This window comes from Arctopsyche grandis, chromosome 4, assembly GCF_051622035.1.
Source record: "Arctopsyche grandis isolate Sample6627 chromosome 4, ASM5162203v2, whole genome shotgun sequence".
Lineage (NCBI taxonomy): Eukaryota > Metazoa > Arthropoda > Insecta > Trichoptera > Hydropsychidae > Arctopsyche > Arctopsyche grandis.
This window is the reverse complement of record NC_135358.1, coordinates 554,109-576,961: the sequence shown is the minus strand read 5'-3', so window position 1 is coordinate 576,961 and position 22,853 is coordinate 554,109. Positions and strand designations below refer to the sequence as shown.

The 22,853-nt window shown below is 34.7% G+C and overlaps 1 protein-coding gene across 8 annotated transcripts in view; it reads left to right on the top strand.

The window, feature by feature from the left end:
- Positions 1-21,525, top strand: part of SERCA (ATPase sarcoplasmic/endoplasmic reticulum Ca2+ transporting SERCA) — a 29,375-nt gene extending 7,850 nt beyond the window's left edge. For 3 of the 8 annotated variants that reach the window (XM_077430147.1, XM_077430146.1, XM_077430148.1), the window contains 11 exons: positions 13,784-13,801; positions 14,189-14,271; positions 14,344-14,448; positions 14,532-16,117; positions 16,197-16,386; positions 16,471-16,618; positions 16,716-16,974; positions 17,058-17,294; positions 17,378-17,495; positions 17,655-17,772; positions 20,388-21,525. In XM_077430147.1, the coding sequence (XP_077286273.1) occupies positions 13,784-13,801; positions 14,189-14,271; positions 14,344-14,448; positions 14,532-16,117; positions 16,197-16,386; positions 16,471-16,618; positions 16,716-16,974; positions 17,058-17,294; positions 17,378-17,495; positions 17,655-17,772; positions 20,388-20,416 (2,891 nt within the window). In that variant the 3' untranslated portion in view covers positions 20,417-21,525. Of the gene's footprint in view, positions 1-13,783; positions 13,802-14,188; positions 14,272-14,343; positions 14,449-14,531; positions 16,118-16,196; positions 16,387-16,470; positions 16,619-16,715; positions 16,975-17,057; positions 17,295-17,377; positions 17,496-17,654; positions 17,988-20,387 lie in introns of those variants that run through there. The other 5 variants (XM_077430144.1, XM_077430143.1, XM_077430142.1 and 2 more) reach the window with 2 other exon arrangements.
- Positions 21,526-22,853: the final 1,328 nt, after the last annotated feature.

Sequence of the window (22,853 nt, the reverse complement as noted above, 5' to 3'; positions counted from 1 at the left end):
GATTTTCCATTTTGCGCACGCTCCTTTATGTCTTTACACGTTGCATCTAATATAATCGATTTCAAATATATATATATATATATATACAGTTTGGTCTTCTTTTTCGGTGGTATGAATTGGGTCGACGAATCGGTTTATACATATGTGCATGTTAATTTTTTCAGTGTAGATTCTTCACTTGCATTTCTCCATTGAAAGAAGAGAAAGCTTTGAGCTTTTCCAAAATTGTCCGACGGTACCGTGTGTGTATTTCACGGCTCCCGGAAATCTATTCAGTCGAAACGGACCCGGTGAATCATATTTGCTCACAATCAAATGAAGCATCACTCGAGAGAAAGCTAAACTTCAATTACTCAAAACGGCGCCTCCATTGTTTCTTTCGTTTTATTCAGAAAATCTACAAGTCAATACCGTAAAGAATTATATATAAAACTCCTCGTATTAACTGATTAACTACTATCGGCTAAAACAGATTTCGCACACTATATTTACTTACAATTGATCACAGATATGTGGATAGCTAAAAATGTGCATAAAAACATTTGAATCTTCTTTTCTGTGGTATCAAATTGAATTTCATAAAAGGTCTAAAATGACCATCTTCTATTATATACGACCCGTTACATTGTTGATAGTTTTGAATTAATATTTCTATTCATAATATGCAAGTCGACGATATAAACACATGCATACCATGTTAAACAATTTAACAAAATCTCTTTTCATTCAGTTTTGAAAAAGTTCTATTGATCAAGGCAAACCTAATCTAATATATCTTATATTTAATTTTGAAAGAGACTTTTTAAGTATGTAAGTATTGTTGGTTCGTAAATCTGTGACATCATCAAATAAATTTAATAAAATGTCTACTATTAGATTGGCCATGTTTTAGCCGTTTATATTACAAATACTGAGTAAAAACTCTAGTATACTATATTTAAAGGAACAAAGGAACGTACATACAAAAAGTATTACAGATACTAATTAATTATTTCAAAAGAAAATAAAGCTTCAAATATATTCAAATCAATAACTATGAAATGCATACCGACCCGTACAAAGGAATTGTCCAAAATATCTTTCCGTATAATAGAAATTTTGATCGGAAAAAAATTATATGAAGGTTTATTTATGCTTACAATATACATAATAAACTAGCAGACAAAGAGTCAAATAATCAGCTCATAATTTATTAAATATTTTACAATAAGGCATTATTTTAAACTTGAACGGAAATCTGATAGTTTAACTATAAAAGTCAAAATTTCAATAAGGTTGAGGATTCAAAAGTCAAATTTTTATAATAAATGTGTGCTTTTTAACATGTAATGAACGCTTTTTAAAAAAAAAAAAGCTAATAATTTCGAAATAAATATTAAAATTTCATTCATACTTGAAACATACTTCAATAAATAAATAATTGAGACTTAACACGCGTTCCATGTTTTAATCGGGTCGCAGATAACAACACATAAACGTCGATAAAATCTAAAATAACTAAAACATTTCAAACCTCGACTATTCCATACTTTTCGATAACAATTTTCCAATGATTAACACAAGAAATACACATGGTGTATTGCAACAATTAACGGAATACCTCAACATCTCAATTCACCTGTCTTTTTTTTATTTTTACACAACGTCACAGTCGGTTCGATAAATTAGAAGCAAACGGACAAAGCCGTTGGAAGACGTACTTTTGTTCTGACAAATTTTGCAAAATGAATTATTCAAATTGTAACAACTTTCTACTACGACTACATATTACATGAATCCACACAAACACACACACACACATGTTGAGACTGGTTCATATCTTGGGTAGAGAACTACGTTCTGGCCTTGGTATTTGTTTTTGTATGACGTCGACGTACATATGTCGTACCGATAGGTTTTTGTATATTTTAAATTCTTCACATTTTGCATATTAGTCTATATATCAATTAGAATCGACTCGGCGTGTTAATTCACTGCAGACAAACACTCCGCTTGCGGAAGTGGTGATTATTTTCATCAACACTTGATTACACAAATGTGTGATTATATTGTAAACACCTAATTTCTCGAAAGGTCGATTCTCGTGTTTTTTTTTATTATTTGTCTATTGATATAAATTGTTTTGTTTTTGTGCATAAAAATTTTATTCGTCATCATTTGCACAATTTTTGTATTACGATGAATCGTCTCTTGCAACATCAGAAATAGTCAACTTTTGATACCTATTGAAAATTCATACGGTGATAAAAATTAACACTTCTGTTGTAATATTTAATAATCATAAGAGACGAACGAAAAGACCTTGTCTAATATATTCGATTTGATATTTATATGCTTAACCCTCCCTCACCGAAGTGGGGTATGCAAGTGCCCAATTTTTACGTTTTTCGTAATAACTATGTGGTATTAAAAGCTATAAACCCTATATTTCTTGTATTCCTAGAATGAATACAAGATTTTGTATGATTTAGAAAAAGGGCACATCGTAAAAAATACATTTCTACGTTCCAAAGTATGATTTAAAGGCGGTAGCGATAAGTCATGTTTTTGACTGTTCGCTTGCATATTCTTGTTGATCGATGAATCAATGCGAAAGAGACGGCTATATTTTCGTAAGCTATTGTTTTCGTCGCTTTTGGCGCGTGGCTATTGAATCATGCAGTCGCCTGTTGGCCTTACCTATGTGTAGATACTTGTCGTTATTTTTTAATACAAAAATAGTCAAAAACATGCTATACGACCAAAACTTTTTCATGTTGATGTATAAAATGATTAATAAGATATATATTGAACCCATTTGTATTGAGAAAAGCTGTATTTTGATTAAAAAATACTGGGGTCTTATTCGGCCCCCGGTTTGGGACACTCGTTGGATCTCGACACTCCGTCCTTCAAAGGTTAAATTAAAAAATATATGTCCCGTACTTTCCATATGTTTCCAAAAAAGGTACTCATATCTTGTAGCTGTATAGTGCTTCGGTGAGCAAAATTGAGTATGACGAGACACTTTCTTCTATAGTCCAATTTTGAAGGTTTGCGACGTGGATTTGAGTCTTAATAATGGAACGTGGTGGAAATTACCTCTCGAGAGTTGGATGATAACGCAATCTACGCGCCAACCTTTGAGATTAGAGCGATATTATCTAAATATAAGCAACCTGCACTAACTAAGCAACGCTTATGAAATAAACAATAGTTCATTAACATCGTTACGACAGATCGTCATTAAACCACTAATGGAAAATTCACTAAATAAAGTATAATCGATCGTCCATTCACGTACGTTCACACGAGTATATGCACGTCTACGTGTATTGTATACTGCATACGTAGAATACTACTCTAGACAAGTATGTATTATGCATAGTTGACGTCCACTTGGCTATCGCCACGTAATACTTACTACGAGCCGCGTCAACAATGACGATCATTTTATTATGCAAAAAACACGTGGTCACCCCACGTGAGACGTGCCAAATTAAATTGCATTATGCACACTGAACAGTCAAATTCGCTTCAGATTTATATGTACGTACATATGTAGTTTCGATTGCTAGCGACAAGTTGTACAATTTATCGTGAATTAATAGTAGTGAGTATTTCGACTATTTGCTATATGTTACATTCAAAGTGTATTTTCAGTTGTAATATATTCCAAATGGCGTTTTAGGTCATTCGTATTCGAATACAATTCAACTAGCAAATTATAGCTTAAAATTAAAGCGCAAATATACTTCCAACATTGTGCGCCAGTTTTGATATAACTGCTTTAGAATTCAAAAATTGGTTAATATTTGCTAGGTATTGAGTATCGTAACTCTAAGATTGTATTCAAAACAAAAAAAATGTGACTTTCCTACTCAATTTACTAATCGAGTGGCGTTTTTGCGAAAACCTAACCTCTCCATATGACTTATAGTTGAACTGTATTTTCAGTTGTTATATATTTTGACCAGTTGGAATGTAATTCGCCATATGAATCGACGTACGTGGGTTAGACGGAATATATTCCAACTAATCAAAATATATTACAACTGAAAATACACTTCAACTACAACGCTAGTTGGTACCAGGTTAGATGGAATATATTTCAACTAATATATTATAACTGGAAGATACGCTTCAACTGTAACATATGTATACATCTTACATCTAATATATAATTTCGAAAGAGACTTTGTATGTATATTTGTTTGTTTGGTTCGTAGAATTCGTGACGTTCAATTTAATAAAAAATCAAATGAATATTCAAATAAAATAAATTTAATAAAATGTTTACTACTAGATTGGCCATGTTTAAGCGGTTTATATTACAAATACCGAGCGAAGCCGGGTAAAAACACTAGTATATAATAAAAAAAAAACCATCTATTGTGCAAATCGAATCAATTTACCAAATTTGGTATGCATTATTTGACAATGCTGTATACATTACAAAGTATTAAGTTAAAGAAAAGATTCATCTTCCAACTTGCTGTGCAACTTATTTACGAAATACAATTAGGTATTAGGTATTTCAACGCTTCATAATATCGTAAGTTTGAACTGTTTTATCGATAAATTGACCCAATACAATCTTTCGAGTGTAAAACTATTTTGCATTGTCAACGTGCTAATAATAATTTAGTATTTCCCGATCGTAGGGATTTTTGAGTTACCTCACTATCGATGAGAGATTTGTGTAGTTCGATCTAAATTTAGCAAAAGAGAAGAGAAGAGCACTCGTAAATGTTTAGCGAGTGAGTGAGGACCTTCTTTATTAGGTCAAACGGCGTTCGGTTTCGTGGGGTTAAACAAGCAATCTCATTACGGGCAATAAATAGCCATGAATGAAAGTACGAGTGGAGCTGCTTAGCTTAAGGACTTGTCGGCCAGAGGTGGTCAAACGCAAATTCAAGATCGGGGATTGCATAATGTGCATGTGTGTGTGTGTGTAAGAATAAAACGACAGATAGACGGGGCGCGGCCCACATTCGCACGAGCAGTCGTTGAACTCGGCAATATTGCACAAGATGGCCATCCGTTTCCTATTCCTATCTATATTGTCCCTTCATGCCAACATTCGTCACTTACGACTAAACTTATCCGGATCTAAATCTTATAGAGGTCCACAAATGTACCTGCGTATAACCACTACGATAGATTATCAAGAAATAAATCGCCCAACAAATTACCTAACAAAAAAAACCATAATGAAGCTTAACTGGTTAGTTATTTTATAGTATTCTGAATATTTGAAAGACTTGGACTAAATACTATACGAGTGTATATTTTGACTGTAAATTCTTTGATGCCATCATCAATTCGCTATTTTCGGGTTAATTTTTTTTCTTTGCACAATCCGCAAAATAAAGGTTCTATTTTAGTCTATATTCTTAAAAGACCTGCTACCATTGATGTATAATATACTAGATCCGCCCTCACGTTTTACACTTGTCTCCCTTTTGGCGCATGCAAAATACATGGCGTATGCACAGTTTCTCTTAGTAAGTAGGTAGGTACCGCTGCGTCGTAGGGAAAAAAACCCAACTTCCCCGGTAGTTAAACCCCCCGCACCCCTCAGTTAGTGAAGACAAGATCTCCGACCAAAATAACACGTCTGGGCCCATCTAGTGTATTATACATCAATGCCTGCTACCTACTACTGCTGCGAGTGATAAATCTTAGTGATAAGTTGTTCAACTTATCAATTAAGTTCAATACTACAAAAAAAAAATTCAGCCCAACTACTATTTTAGACATCATTCAATCTTGTAACGACTTGTGTATACTATATTCAAAAATTCGTAATTGGAATTTTGAAGTTTTATTCTGAAAAATACTCTAATGGGTGTACGCGAAAAAATAATCGGCGGGAAAACATTCTAATCTTCGCGCGCATCGATTATTAATTACTAGTTGTTTTACCCGGCTTCGCTCGGTATTTATAATATAAACAGCTTAAACATGGCGAATCTAATGGTAAATATTCATTTATTTTTTTATTAAATTTATTTCAATCGAAAAAAATATATATATCGAATCGTCGTCGTAGAAACTTTGTTTTGTTTTCGATGTTCCCAACCATAAATACTTACAAAGTCTCTTTCGAAATTATATATTAGATAGATTTAGCCAAACGTTGCATTCGACGGCTTCTTATATCCAGGGGTGGCTCGTCACTGCCCCATACAAATATCTCAAATCAAAAAAAGGAAAGCAATTTTGTATATTGTTGGTGACTCATCAAGGGTCAAGAATTATTTATTTATCCCGCTCACGACGCGGTGAGTTGAACCGGTTCGTTATTCAGTTCGGGGCAGTCGTTATCTGCCGTAATCCCGTGGTCTCCAGCTTCGGTTTTCCTGCTGCTCTGGCACTTGCAAGTGGTACTGTATGTAGATTGTAGAAAACCATTCGAGGTAGAGAAAAATAATAATCCGTATTTCCGTATATAAAGGTTAGCTTTTAATTGGCTTGCTCAAGTTTTTTGTTGGGGCAGAATACGCCAGCCCCTGTCGTCTATATATTTTGCAAGGTATTCTCTTAAAATGTCAATTATTTCGTTTTTATCATCAAATATTCTTTATTAATTACGTGTTTGCTTTTTATAGAAAACATAATTAACGAAGTCGATAATTTGCTTTAAAAAAATTTACTAAAAATATATTAAGTTCGATTTTTTGTGGGGATAAAATATATGTAAGGGGGGGACCATTTTAGCTTTCTCGTGACCCAACTATTTTTTAAATTCATGAGCCGCCCCTGCCTTTATGTCGAATATAATGGAAACAGTGGATGAATTAAGCGATTCCACGACAAAATGCTCACGCGACCAAATGGTTACAGAAATCATTTGATCGAAATCAGTAAACGGTTATCATTTTGTTGTAGACGTTTCGTCGCGACACCGAATTTAGTATCATGTTCCCTGAAGAATTATTTAAAATGCAAATTAACAGCATTTTTAAAACAACAACAACAAAAAATGAAAACTTTCTATAACGTTATTTATCTGTGAATCGATGCGCTTGACTAATTTACCAAAAAAAAAAAGCAACTGTAGATTTGTATACTTGTTATGCGTGTATGATGTTCGTGCTCCACAAGCACAGGTAGGGCTTATTATATTACAATTACATTTTTTGAAAAAGGGCTGCAAGGAGTACGTAAGTACCAGTTCCATCTTCTTCATTGTTGTTAAAATGTAATGCTCACATTATAAATGCCAAGCCACAATCTAAAATACTCAGCAGTTGGCTCATTCAGAAATTCCGATGTAAACCAGTCTTTTTAAACATTGACACGGATTACACGACCCGTGTTCAATGCATTTTTTTTTTCAATGCCACCTGGAAAGGCTTAGCGGGTAGTATTTTTATTTATTTTTTACATACTCAAAAACCACGCCTATCGGCGTAATTCACGAAACGCCGATCGGCGTTGGACAGCATTCAAATGGTTAATTAAGTGCGACCAAATGATCACAGTCACTTTCTATGGTTTCTGTCGCGCGACAGAAAATCGCTATATATATTTCAGATGATTGTTTCTATTGTAAGGGCTACTAGACACATGTACACGCGCTTGGTATAGCAACGCATAAAGTCAGAGAAATTTTATAATAATAGAAGCGCCTTTACGAATAAATAAATTGTTTCAATATTACGCGGTACGTCTCCATAACTACGCTAAAACGCACGGAATATAATCAGAGTCATCACATATTCACTATAGAAATTAAAGTTTTATTTTGATATAGATTTATTTGATGTTGATGTTGTTGATGGTGATGTTGGGCGTTGGTTTTTTTCTCAATTGTCAATTTTTATCCACTTTTTTGTATTTGTCTGTCCTTGGGAACTCTTAAATTAACGTGTAATGTATAGTTTCAACAAAAATACGTATAATATAAAATGAACGATGTTTATATTAATTAAACTTGAATAATTGGTTATTAATATAATTGAGTGTTCGGCGCCACCAAGAGAAATGTTTTTACATTTATTTAAAAATAATTTTTACATTTCTCTGGTGCCACCCCTGAAATGTTATGTAGAGTGCGGGCGATCGCCGCGTCACTTTTAAAAACTGTCAAACTACGATGTTAATTGAATAATATGTCACTTAAATGTCAATCAATTTACTTATAAAAATGTATGTTGTTTAATGTGTGTTTTTGAATGCATCGTGCAATTTTTAACGATGCACTTGCCCATCTTGCAAGGAATATAAACAAACAGAGAAGTTTTTATCGGACATACATATGTACGTCGAGCACCAAGCATCAAACACGACTGATGCTTAAATTATTTAGGAATGTCTGTGGACAATCCTCACTTGAAAACAATATAACGAAGCCGCTTTTTATAACATTTCTCTGCATAAAGTAAGTCAATCCGTAAAGCTCTGACCGCACTATGCGACAACCGAACGATCCGACACTTCACAACAGTACGCGACCAAATATTGTTTGTATGAAATTATATGAGACATAACGCACTGCGCGACAGTCGCATGACGTAGAACGACACCGTGCGTCAAAGTTGACTTTTCGACCAACTTTGACGCAAGGTGTTCGCGACGTGACGCAAGTGTCGTCAAATGAGGATTGCCTTGCGACAATTATTCTCCTTCTTCATATCGTGACTTTGAAATAGTATGTAGCCACAATCTTTTGGTTTTTCTCGATTGTTCTTCTTCCTCGTGCATCAAAGATACTATAATAGCGTAATCAAAGATACTCCGACGTACCGAACGAGTGATTGACATAATTTGCTGCGTAGTGTCGCATCGCTGTAGTTCAAGTGCGGCTTACCTAATATTGTCGCACACTGCTGTGAATCGTCGGATCGATCGTTTGACGCATAGTGCGGTCAGACCTTAAAGCCGCATAATATTTCTCTGCATAAAGTAAGTCAATCCGTAATAGTACTTTTTAATTTGAACACCAAACATGTGTTTGTTAATGATATATATATGTATGTATGTGAAGATACGTCGTACGATTACACTTACGACCTCTAGTCGTCTAGCAACAGGTACATAAACCTACCTTGTTCCGATTTACTCACACTTTCTGTGGACTGGTCTCCGTTTTTCTCGCGCCACGTGCTCAATATCAAGTTCAACATACGACTTTTGTCCGGAGACCAGCGTGTCACGTCACATTGACACCGTTTCTCGTAAAAGCCACTAATTTACGATATGTACCTACTGACAACTGACAGCTGGAGCGTAAAGATTCATATTTATAAATATGTACATTAAAGCGCATTGACCGCTGCGACACCGCGAAAAATCGTTGTGCAACGTGTGCATCATACACATATTTGCATTCGCCGTCTGCAAACAGTGTTTTATCTCTGCATGATGGGTTCCCGTGTCCACTGTGCTCTACTCTATGTACCAATACAACCGAGACGCACTCATTTGCTCTGCTGAGGCGATTGTCGATCGTAGAGATCGCTACCTACCATGACTGTGTCGTATCTTGCAATTTTACTCGTCGTCTATGGATGTGTGTACTTTTTTTCACACCTGGAACTATTTCGTCGAGTACATGTTGGAGTCAATCTCGACTAACCTTTTGAAGACCTATGTACCTACTGCCTAGTAACTTTTCAACGAGCGATAAATCATAAAATTAGTTGTTCAACTGTGTAGATGTAAGACAAATTTCACTCGTATGAGTTTACAAAACTTAGTCAATTTATTATTAATTTTGGTTTCTAATCTGTTTTCATACGCAAGTAGAATTGAAAAATACAAAACTATATATATAAAAGAAAGACCTATATACTAGGGATCCCAATCGAGTATTCGAATTATTCGTCGGATTTTTCAGCCATTCGTTATTCGAATATTTCATCAACTATTCGAATATTATTCGTGTATATGTTTTTTTTATAAACTAAATACACAAAATCGAGATGAAAAGAGTTATGACGAAGCCGACGATTATGAAGAAAATGAAATATATAATGGGGATAATTGTGATGAAAATGAAGAAGATGAAATGTCTACATGTAAAGAAACGGATTTTTATTCCTTAAATACGGAAATGTTTGAAGAAAATCACTTTTCGATCGATAATAATCTCTACGAAATAGAAAACATCAGAAAAATAATACGAATATTTAAGAAATCACCGGCGAAATATACATTTTTACAAGATATCATAATGAAAAAAGAAAATATAAAATTGAAATTATTATTGGATGTAAAAACGAGGTGGAATTCAATGGCAACTACATATGATAAGATGATTTATTCAAGTTTACGAAAGTGTAAACATAGCACTAAAAGAATATAATTTCAATAATTTTTCCAAGAATGAAATTGATATTTTGAAAATTTTGAAATATTCTTAAAATTATGTTTTATTAATTGTAATATATTACATATATAAATATAATGTAATTTATGCTTAATACATACATATGTAATTACCTTTTTTTAATTTTCGAATATATTCGAATAGCTCTTGATTTAATATTCGATATTCGAATAGTTGAAGTCGACGAATATTTGGGATCCCTACTATATACTAAGGTGACCTTTTTTTTTCAAATTTAAAACCAGAACATTTTTTAAAAAAAATGTGTATAGATACTTCAACTATTAAAAACGTTAATAAAATACCAATTCTAATGTTCATAAATAGGCCCATCCTGAGGAAGCCGTGGACTCTGTCCCCCCCCCCCCCTTAACGTTTTTTTATGGGAAAAAATTAATTAATTTTCTTCAAATACCACACAAGACTGGCTAAAATTATACTTAGTAATTAGCAAACATTTTAAAGTTTCTGCATTCAATTGCATTTTATTATTGGACCACATTAAACCAGCAGAATAGACTAGTGATTAGCATATAATGCTTTGAACAAAGTGGTCACAGGTTCAAATCCCACTAGTTTCTGCTGGCTAGACCTTGGGTGACTCCAGGTTGATCGTTTCCAATCAAATTTTGCCAATTTATCTGATTTCCATTGAAACGGTTCCGAAAAATTGGCAACCTCGAGTTTTCACCAATCTCGAATTTCGCTGAAATGTATAAAATACTGCAAATTTACAGATTTGATCATAAATGTCTCTGTGGATGTTAATTGATATGTATTTGCTGTATAATAAAAATAATACTTGTATGAAGTGAACAATGTTTCTGGCCATTGGGGTTACCTGTTAGGCCTTCCTGGTATGAATTAAAAATAATTAATTATAATAAATATTTTTCATCAAAGAAAAGAGTCGTTTGGCAGTTGCATTTGTTCCTGGTAAACAGAGTCAATATTCAACCAATTTGTCAATATTTTTGTAAGAGACAACCTTTTTGCTTCAAATATTTCAATCCATCTATTTGATTAAAAAAAAACGTGGACTGGTTTTATCTCACGACTTACCAGGACAGATACCCAAAAATCCAGTACTGTACTGGTAAAACCATTACGAATGGTCACCTTACTATATACTATCTACATATGTATTAGTTTGTCGCATGGACAATTGTATCACGTGTACAAAGTCTCAAAATGTCTTCAATCAGTTGGAAAACGAAGCACACTATTGATCTAGTCTACGTTGGATCTTTTATAACTAGGTTTGCTAACCACTTAATCGCCACGCGTTTGTAGAAACCGATTCGATTATTTTATAATATGTTTTCAATGCCAACCTTTGACACTGTCTCTTGAATATATCACAAACTAACGAAAAATATCGACTATTTTTTTCAATTTCATTAGTATCACAGGATTTTTTTAGATGTCACTGCAGAGAAATAATAGAAGGGCCCTTACGAATAAATAAATTGTGTCAATATTACCATAACTACGCTACAACGCACAGAATACAATCAGATCAATTTACTATATAAATGTATCCCATATTGTTTATTTTATGTTTTTAAATGCATTATGCATTTTTTTTTAACGATCCACTTGCCCATCTTGCGAGTAAAATAAACAAACAGATAAGTTTTTATCGGACATACACCAAGCATCAAATACGACTGATGCTAAAATTAATTAGGAATGTCTGTGGACAATCGTCACTTGACAACAATATAACGCTTAAAGCCACTTCTATTATTATATCGTTAAGCTTCTGCTTAATAACACCGAGAGGCGCCGGGTTCGATCCCATGAGCTGATCTCGATTGGAAAATAATTTTTCTGAGTACATCCATAGTGCTGCTAGTCAGACTTGGATATTGTGACTCCGGGTCGATCGTTTCCTATCACAGTTTGCCAATCTTCTCTGATTTCATTGTTGAAACGGTACCCGTTTAAAAAAAAATTGACTATAAAATCCATCCTACCTACTATGTCACCACTATTTGAAGTATGATTAATGTGCATTAAAATTTATGTACAATTCATATATGTCTCGTTAATTTGCGAGTTTTTCAGTGTCTCGTAATTCAACGACTTGTAATAAAAATGCTGCATTGTAATTTGTAATTGGCCAGGAAGGCTCATTGGGGTTTACCTTTAAGGCCTTCCTGGTATATATGTAAAAAATGTGAATGCCTTAAATACGAATGAGTTCGCTTATAGTGATGTAGTGGTTAAAGAAGGAAATTTATATAAAATGTAGGAGAGCCAACGCTCTGTAGCAATCATACTACATATGACGGGCTGAAAACCAGACTGTTACAAGTGACATTTTTTAAAAAAATCTGGTGCTAAAATAATAGCATATATGAAATGCTATTATTTTAGCACTTAAACCAGATTTTTTTTTAAAATATCACTTGTACCAGTCTGGTTTTCAGCCCGTCGTATGTACATAGATTTCTGCAATCGTGCATCCTCATATAAACAGAACACATCCTCGGAATCCTAATTCGATCGGATTATTGTTTGTACGGTCGTCTGGCAAATCCCAAATTTAATTGGACTTCAAATGCAGATTCGATTCAAATCCTCACACACACGTGACGGTTTTCCCTCCCTTCAAAATTTACATTTTAGCCTTAACGTTTGTATTACGTTTCTGTATCTTCAATTATGTACGCGCGTTAGACTGTGTAAACTTTACACAACGCCTATTACCCTACAACTTTTATTGCCCAGTGCAAACACGCTGATTAGCTCCGTTTAAAATCTCTTCTTTCAACAAAAAACCAAACATTGAGCCCTCTATTTGCCACACTTATAAATCAACAATCGCCTTCGAGGTGTATCAATATATATAATACTGGTATTAGTCTCTCGGAGTACTAGCTGGGCTTGCATCGGACTAGCGTTGGAGATTTTTCGCATTTGCAAACGTACGTGTGATTCGTTCCCCTTTAATTCGCCGTGTCGATTTTACACCTAGGCATATATACTTCTGTGAATTTTAATTTCTTCTTTTCGTTTTTCATTTCTATTGAAATGTAACCGTGTCGCATATATGCCATATTCTGGCATATATGCATTTGACTGAAAACATTATGTAATATAACATGTGGGCTCTCTCAAATCCTTGAAAGTTTCAACAGATTAAAATATAAACGCTGTTCTTAATGTGACGCACAAGGTAATTTTTTATTATACAATTATGCTGAATGTGCAATTGGGGTGCAAACTGCTGTGCTGGTATAAATTTTCAATTGAATTTAATCGAATTGACCAAAAGGATATTACCAATTAAAAAGAGTGGTGACCGAGTACCTATTCGTAATTGTCGCACTGCCGTTTCCATTCGTCATTTTCATTTCGATTAAAATTCCCTCATATCATTCCCCAACCTTTTAATCGAAAATACGTTTAAAATGATTAAAACATAAACTAATGTCTTGTTTTTTTTTCTCTTTTCAGAATTGCCGACAGAAGAAGGTAAATTGGATCCGCTTACGCATCGATTAATCAACGTTTGGTCAACGTTTCCTTTAATATTGATATCGCTACTCAAATCAAAGTATATATACGTGTATGCAAATTAAAATTAGCGTATAATGCATGCGTTACATTTAAAATTATGAATAGATAAACATTTGTTTTCCACTAAGATTTGTAAATATTCCCTCACAAAGGAAACAACTGTGCAAATAACCAAACTTTGTAACCGTTTTTTTTATTACTTTGTCATGTTCTCTATTCCATACATATACATATTTGAAAGTTTGTTTAATTATTTACAAAAGCGATATCGTATTACCGAACGTCATATATGCAAATTTATGTGTATTTAATTTTTCATTTATATGCGTGTGTTGTTTGCAGGCAAATCTATATGGCAATTAGTATTGGAACAATTCGATGATCTTTTAGTAAAGATCTTACTTTTAGCCGCTATTATCTCATTCGTAAGTCAGATCGATTAATATATGTATGTATATTTTTTTGATTCATTAATTAAATGTCTATTGATGTTTTAGGTATTAGCTTTATTTGAAGACCATGAAGATGCCTTCACAGCCTTCGTTGAACCTTTCGTAATTTTACTTATTCTTATTGCTAATGCTATCGTCGGTGTCTGGCAGGTAAATTGTTATCTCTTGTTTTGCTATTGTAGTGTGATTTTTAATGTTTTGCGAGATATATTTAATGTATTCTGTTGTTATAGGAAAGAAATGCCGAATCAGCCATTGAGGCTCTTAAAGAATATGAGCCTGAGATGGGTAAGGTTGTCCGTGGAGACAAGTCTGGTGTGCAGAAAATCCGCGCCAAGGAAATTGTTCCCGGAGACGTCGTTGAAGTCTCCGTCGGTGACAAGATCCCCGCTGATATTCGTCTCATCAAAATCTTCTCCACGACAATCCGTATCGATCAATCCATCTTGACTGGTGAATCAGTGTCCGTGATCAAGCACACCGATGCCATCCCTGACCCCCGTGCCGTCAACCAAGACAAGAAGAACATCCTCTTCTCAGGCACCAATGTCGCCGCTGGCAAAGCCCGCGGTGTCGTCATCGGAACCGGCCTCAACACCGCCATTGGCAAGATCCGTACTGAAATGTCCGAAACTGAAGAAATCAAGACTCCCCTGCAACAAAAGTTGGACGAATTCGGCGAACAATTGTCTAAGGTTATCTCCGTCATCTGCGTCGCTGTATGGGCTATCAACATTGGACATTTCAATGATCCCGCTCACGGTGGCAGCTGGATTAAGGGAGCCGTATACTATTTCAAAATCGCCGTCGCTCTGGCTGTAGCCGCTATCCCTGAAGGTTTACCTGCCGTAATCACCACTTGCCTCGCTTTGGGTACCAGACGTATGGCCAAGAAGAACGCTATCGTAAGGTCTCTTCCCTCAGTCGAAACCTTGGGTTGCACATCTGTTATCTGCTCTGATAAGACTGGCACACTCACCACCAACCAAATGTCCGTCTCCCGCATGTTCTGCTTCGAGAAGGTCGAAGGTGGCGACAGCAGCTTCTTGGAATTCGAAATCACTGGCTCCACATACGAACCCATTGGTGATGTCTTCCTCAAGGGCCAAAAGGTCAAGACTGCCGACTTTGACACCCTCCACGAATTGGGAACAATCTGCATCATGTGCAACGACTCCGCTATTGATTTCAACGAATTCAAACAAGCTTTTGAAAAAGTAGGTGAAGCCACTGAAACCGCTCTGATCGTACTCGCCGAAAAGATGAACCCCTTCGCCGTACCCAAGCACGGATTGGATCGTCGTTCAACTGCCATCGTCGTCCGTCAAGAGATCGAAACCAAGTGGAAGAAAGAATTCACCTTGGAATTCTCTCGTGACAGGAAATCCATGTCTTCTTATTGCACCCCGTTGAAAGCTTCCCGCCTCGGAAACGGACCCAAACTCTTCGTCAAGGGCGCCCCTGAAGGCGTGCTCGACCGTTGCACACACGCTCGCGTTGGAACATCCAAAGTACCCCTCACCACCACCCTCAAGAACCGCATCTTGGAGCTCACCCGTCAATACGGTACCGGACGTGACACACTCCGTTGCCTCGCCTTGGCCGTGGCTGACAACCCAATCAAGCCCGAAGATATGGACCTCGGAGACTCCAACAAATTCTTCACTTATGAAGTCAACCTTACCTTCGTTGGTGTCGTAGGCATGTTGGATCCCCCACGTAAAGAAGTATTCGACTCAATCGTCAGGTGCCGCGCTGCTGGAATCAGAGTTATCGTCATCACTGGCGACAACAAGGCCACAGCTGAAGCCATCTGCAGGTATAGACTGATTCCAATCACTTTCACATTTCATCCACGCGTTTCCATCTTTCTAATCGTATACCTCCTCTTATTTCAGACGTATCGGCGTGTTCACTGAAGAAGAAGACACCACTGGAAAATCTTACTCTGGACGTGAATTCGACGATCTCCCAATTGCTGAACAGAAGGCCGCTTGCGGACATGCTCGTCTCTTCTCCCGTGTAGAACCCTCCCACAAATCCAAGATTATAGAATACTTGCAAAGCATGAACGAAATCTCTGCTATGGTTAGTTTTCTTCTCTTTAATCTAAACAGTATAAGCACTGCATATTTGGACATAAAATAAAAAACATTTATTCCATTCACACAGACTGGTGATGGTGTCAATGACGCCCCTGCCCTCAAGAAAGCTGAAATCGGTATCGCTATGGGTTCCGGAACTGCTGTAGCCAAATCTGCCTCTGAGATGGTGTTGGCTGACGACAACTTCTCATCCATCGTAGCTGCTGTAGAAGAAGGTAAATATTATATTGTCCAAAGCATAACCATAATAACAATGGGAAGGATTCGGCGACTTGAGAAATCCAATCAACAATCAATCATTTTGTGTTACAGGTCGCGCTATCTACAACAACATGAAACAGTTCATCCGTTATTTGATCTCCTCCAACGTTGGTGAAGTAGTATCCATCTTCTTGACCGCCGCTCTCGGTCTCCCAGAAGCTCTCATCCCCGTACAACTCTTGTGGGTCAACCTCGTAACTGACGGTTTGCCCGCCACCGCTCTCGGTTTCAATCCCCCTGACTTGGACATCATGGACAAGCCCCCACGTAAAGCCGACGAAGGTCTCATCTCCGGATGGTTGTTCTTCAGGTACGATAGTTACTAAATTTTGATTGTATTTTTTTTTTTTTAATGTTTTTGTGTTATTAATCGTGTTCGATTGTTCGGTGAAGGTATATGGCTATTGGAGGATATGTCGGCGCCGCTACCGTCGCTGCTGCTTCTTGGTGGTTCATGTACTCTCCGCTCGGACCTCAGCTGACCTACTGGCAACTCACCCACCACTTGTCCTGCATCGGTGGTGGTGATGACTTCAAGGGAGTCGATTGCAAAATCTTCACTGATCCCCATCCCATGACAATGGCTCTTTCCGTACTTGTCACAATTGAAATGCTCAACGCCATGAACAGGTTCGATGCCCTTTCACACATTCTGTTTTAATATATGTACGTTTTACTTATTTTATTTTATTATATTTACGTATCGTTTACAGCTTGTCAGAAAATCAATCTTTGCTTGCCATGCCTCCATGGTGCAACATGTGGTTGATCGGTTCAATGGCCCTGTCATTCACTCTTCACTTTGTCATCCTGTATGTAGAAGTATTATCGGTGAGTCGTTGGATTTATTATTATTATATTAGCTAATTGTGTGATGCTGCATTCTACATTCATTATAAATATGTATAGCGGTAGTCATATAATAGTCATTTTGTATATATATTATTGGTAATAATGTTTGTTTTTTTTTTCATGTGTTTGTTTCGATAGGCTGTATTCCAAGTCACCCCATTGTCCATTGACGAATGGATGACTGTGATGAAGTTCTCCATCCCCGTGGTGCTGTTAGATGAAGTTCTCAAGTTTGTCGCGAGAAAGATCACCGACGGTGAGAGTCTACTTAACGGCATGCAATGGATCGTTCTAATGTGGGCCGTTTTCTTCGGCCTGCTGCTCTACGGGCCCCTATAACGCCCTGGCAGTAGCGGCTCGGCCGAACAAGCCCCGTGTTTGATTAGTTTGTTTTCCCAACCCTCACTCTAATACCACTTATTGATACTAAAAATTACATAAAAAAATAAAATAAAAAAACAACCAAAAAAATATATACAGACAATTGTGTGTTTTGAGTGTGAAGAACTGAATAATAATAATTGTTTTGTTTTTGTAAGAACAGTATGAACTATTACACGCCACTGGTGCTAATAACAATACCATCTTGACAGTTTCACACAGTATAAAATGGACCTCAAATTCATTTTTTAGTATTTATATATAGTTTATAATAAATTGTGTCTCATATCATCGGAGGTTATGTTAACTTATTTTTCATTTTTTAAATTTAGTATTGTTTTTTAAACTTATATTTAATATATATATATTAGGAAAATATTGAAATCTGATCACAAATTGCGCAACTTTTATACTTTTTCGTATAAGTGCCTTTTAAGCATTTAACTAGTATCTCATCCTCTTTTGTTGTTGTATTATTATTTACTCTGCCCCCCCCCCCCCCCCCAAACCCCCCATTTCTGTGATTTATTTCTTTAAATTTGAGTTGATATTATAATTACTAAATTGGTCACGTGTGTGTGTGCGTACGCGCGCCGTATTGTTATGGATTTGCACCGATTGATTCCTCAATTCACACATCCCTATCGTATAAAGGGTAGCCAAATATTCGTGTGCTCAATGATGTAATTCCATTAGTTATAACGCGGACGGATTACATTTTTGCACATATTATATATTCATCGATTTGATGACCTACTCAATGAACAAGAATCTTAGAATAATCAACTTGTATTTATATAAATGAAGTATTTTCCCGATTTCTTATTACATATACTGTCGTATATACATGCATATAACATTAAAAAAAAATTGTTTGAAAAATTGCAATAAAATATTTGATATTCACATTTATTTAGAAATGATTGCGTCAAATTTCAACTTGGCTTTTTGCGATTAAATTCGAACCGTTTGAATTAGACTATACTATATACTATAATGAATGATAATAATATATATATATATTTGTAAATACATTTTTTTTTTGATTGTTATTTGAATTATAATGTAATAATAATAATAATAATAGGAATAAACAAACATTTTTGCCGTTACATACATACATATATACGATGAATACATCTTTTTATATATCTTGTTCGTAGTGCATCATCAGAATGAACGTTTTTTACTTTTTATTTTTCCTCGAATGTGATGAATTTATTCTCTGTCTTGATTTTCTTTTTTTTTATTAACCAAATTGTGTGTGCATATAATATTTCCAGTGATGATTTTTTTGTTTACATCTCTTTTATCCTGTAAATAATAATATGAAGTTGGATGCAACATATACATAGCCAATTGTGACATACTTGTATGATATAAACTACATTAAACTGTAGCAAAATAAAAAATATTTGAAACCTATTTTTGGTATATTGGACTAACCGTTTTGATTTCAAGTGTGTGCCGACTTTTGATACCAACACATTCCACAGGTAATTTTTTTATAATTATTTATGTAATACTATATTTATATATTTGGTGTATAATATTAATTTTGACAGAGACGCGACACATTCCATTTCTTTCATTTATATATTTATTTATTTACTCGTATACCCTTTTAATCGTAATTATTTTGACCTTTAACGTGTTTTGTTACCCCCCCCCCCTTTGCACATTTACATATGTTTAATTATTCCAGTGATGTCATCTAATTTCCATAACAGTGGTTTTATTTCCAAAACAATTGATACTTTAAATAATTAAATTATATCAACCTACCATCTTAACCCTTTGCCCTCGGCACCTTTTTCGCGAATTTGGCAATCGAGTTTTCGACTTTAAATACAGATTTTAATATTTACTCAAGTAACCAGATATGTTAATTAACCCATAAAGTATTATTTTAAACAATAAAATACATAATATATTTCTTAGTTTTGGCTTAATTGTCAAATAATCATTCTTCATACAATTGAGACGTATCGTTCAACAGACGTGACGTCACATAAACGAGATTTCAGTATGGTTCCACAAAAAACTAATTTTGACTGGTATATATTCATTTTAAGCAAATTGAATAGATGGCATTCAACTCTCAGTAATATATTCAACCAATTTTGAACCTTAAAACAGTTTAAGGATCAAAATTCTATGGAAGACAGTCGCGCAAATCTACCATAGAAGACGGCCGCGGGCAAACGGTTAATATTATATTGCACCTTTATCATAACTCGACACATTGCTATAGTTTTTGAAACAAATAAAGGGTTTATGGAAACCCACTGGATGACAGCACTCCCCTTTAACGTTATCAGTTCCCCTTTGACTTAACTTTTTTTTATTGTATATTTTACTATATAATTAAGTCCACGTTATATTTTTCGTCGAAAGAGTGTCCCCGTCTCGTTAATTTGATCTCGAGTGTCCGTTTGAATGTAGCATGTATCCATATTTAATCTAATTATTATGTATATTTCCACACAGTTGCACCAACGGTAAAATCGACACTGTAAATTGGAGAGAACCTTTGGGCTGGCGGCCCGATTTGAGGACCTGTTACAAAAATGCTAGAGCCTTCACTTCCCACACTAATTGTATTCCATGAACACTTGTATCATTTGTATTCGTATGATGTATACTCCTCTATGTGTATATTTACATAATTGTATAATTCAGTGTTTTCGTTTGTTATTATTAGCTAATGTTATGTTTGTTTATTTGCCTTATTACATACAAACACACCACTTTGTATTGACCGCATGCTTCTTCCTCTGTACACAGACTCTGTTCAATTTCTATTTCGTTTCGAATCACTCTTTTTTTTTTTACTTTTTATCGAAGAAGACGATGCTGTGTCTTTGAAACTAACAACATTATTGTTTTACAGTGGGTGAAGTTGTGATTGACAAGTGGTAATAACATCACTGCAGAATATTCAAACTACTGCCTAAATTAGCGTTTTAAATCTGCTGCTTACTGTTTATTTCCTTTTTATAAATATAATATTGGCCTTTTCAAACAAACAAACCTATTTTAATTTTAATTTTTTTCGAAATTATATATTTATTACAAATTGTCGGAAACAATTATACGCACAATGTAAGGTCCTCGAATGTGGAGAGTTAGCTGAAGAAAAGGGGCCGCTGCCGCATATCGCAACTGGGAATATGTCACCATCTCGGAGCCCTTGATTTGATCAAAGGGCGGCAAAAATAAATTTAAATATAAAAACCCACCACCATATATAGTGTGCAAGTGAATGTTGAACTGATTGATGAAGCATTGGTGATGTCAGTGGTAGAATAACTGAATTTATTATATAAATAAAAACAAATTGTGTATATATTATATAAATAGGAAAGTATTTTAAATTGTTAAATAGAATATATAATGTGTCCGGGTTTGTATCCGTGCGTGTCAGGGTTGCGATTATTATTAATGTATATTATTAATTATTATTATATCCAAAATATTTATGTTTTATTTATTTTGCAACGATATGCGACCTGACGTGCACAAAGTGCAGATCGCGCGACGTTGTCAGCTACGCCAAACATCTGACAAGTCAAAAAAAATACCTGTACATTATAATGTATTGTTTTATACAATAAAAATGTTAATAAAGCTAATCGCTTCGTTACCTTTTCATTCCTTTCAAGAATATACCCTTTTATAAGTCTTTTCATGTACAGTTATTTTATTTTTATTTTTTTTTCAATCGAGACTAAATGATATTTCGATTTCGATCGAACTTGATCTTCTTCAGTATTTTTGGTATAATGTTCGCTCAGTTTGTATCCTTAATGAAGATTTTTGCAATTGGTTGTCATGAATAAAAGTTATCACCAACATTATTGAATGTCTTTCATTTTTATCTATTTTAAATTATTCTTTGTTCCAATCTGACCATGTAATCTATTGAATTATATAGATAAGTAAGTACTACACGCTAAAACTACAATTTTGAGAAAATAAATGACGCATACAGGGAACAAGACATCTAATAAAATTAACACACTAGTAATATTAATAGAAGTGGCTTTAGGTGTTATATTGTTGTCAAGTGACATTCTGTCCATAGACATCTAAATAATTTTAGCATCAGTCGTATTTGACGCTTGGTGCTCGACTTATTTATTTTATTTATATATATTTTAGCTATCAAGCTAATTTAAAAATACATCTTAATTATTATACTTAACTTATATGTACTGTCCCTCACAGAGGTATCTCTTCGCAACTCGCAGGAATGCATCCATGTTTTTAGCAGACCTGATGCACTCAGGGAGGGCATTATACATGAGCACACCCCTGTGAAAAACATCCCCAGCCGTCTTATTCTTTCTTACTCTACTTACAACTAGTTTGTCCTTATTTCTAGTATAAAAACTATGTTTATCTCTATTCTTTATTATATAATCATCAAAATACTTAGGTAATATCTTATGATCTAACTTATAAACAATAGACAATGTACTAATATTTAGACTAATTCTAATACTCATACATCCTAATTCATCTAACATTCTGCCAATACTCAAAAATCTACTCACATTCAAAATACCTCTCATAGCTTTATTCTGTATTTTTTGCATTTTTTCTAAATCTTGGCCACTAAACAAATTAAGTACAGTGGCACCATAAACCACATGTGGCAAGACAATTGAATTAAACACTAAAATTTTACTTCTTTTACTTAAAATATTTCTTAATCTACATAATATACCAACTTTTCTAGCCATTTTTTTTATTATATAGTCAGCGTGCATTTTAAAATTTAGTCCCGAGTCTATGTATACTCCTAAGTATTTTATATTTTCAACTTTTTCAATTAACTTATCAATTCTAATTTCATTCAACATATTTTTATTTTTACCATTCAACCACATAATTTTTGTTTTATTCACATTCAGCTTTAATTTATTTTCACACAACCAGTCATTCACATAA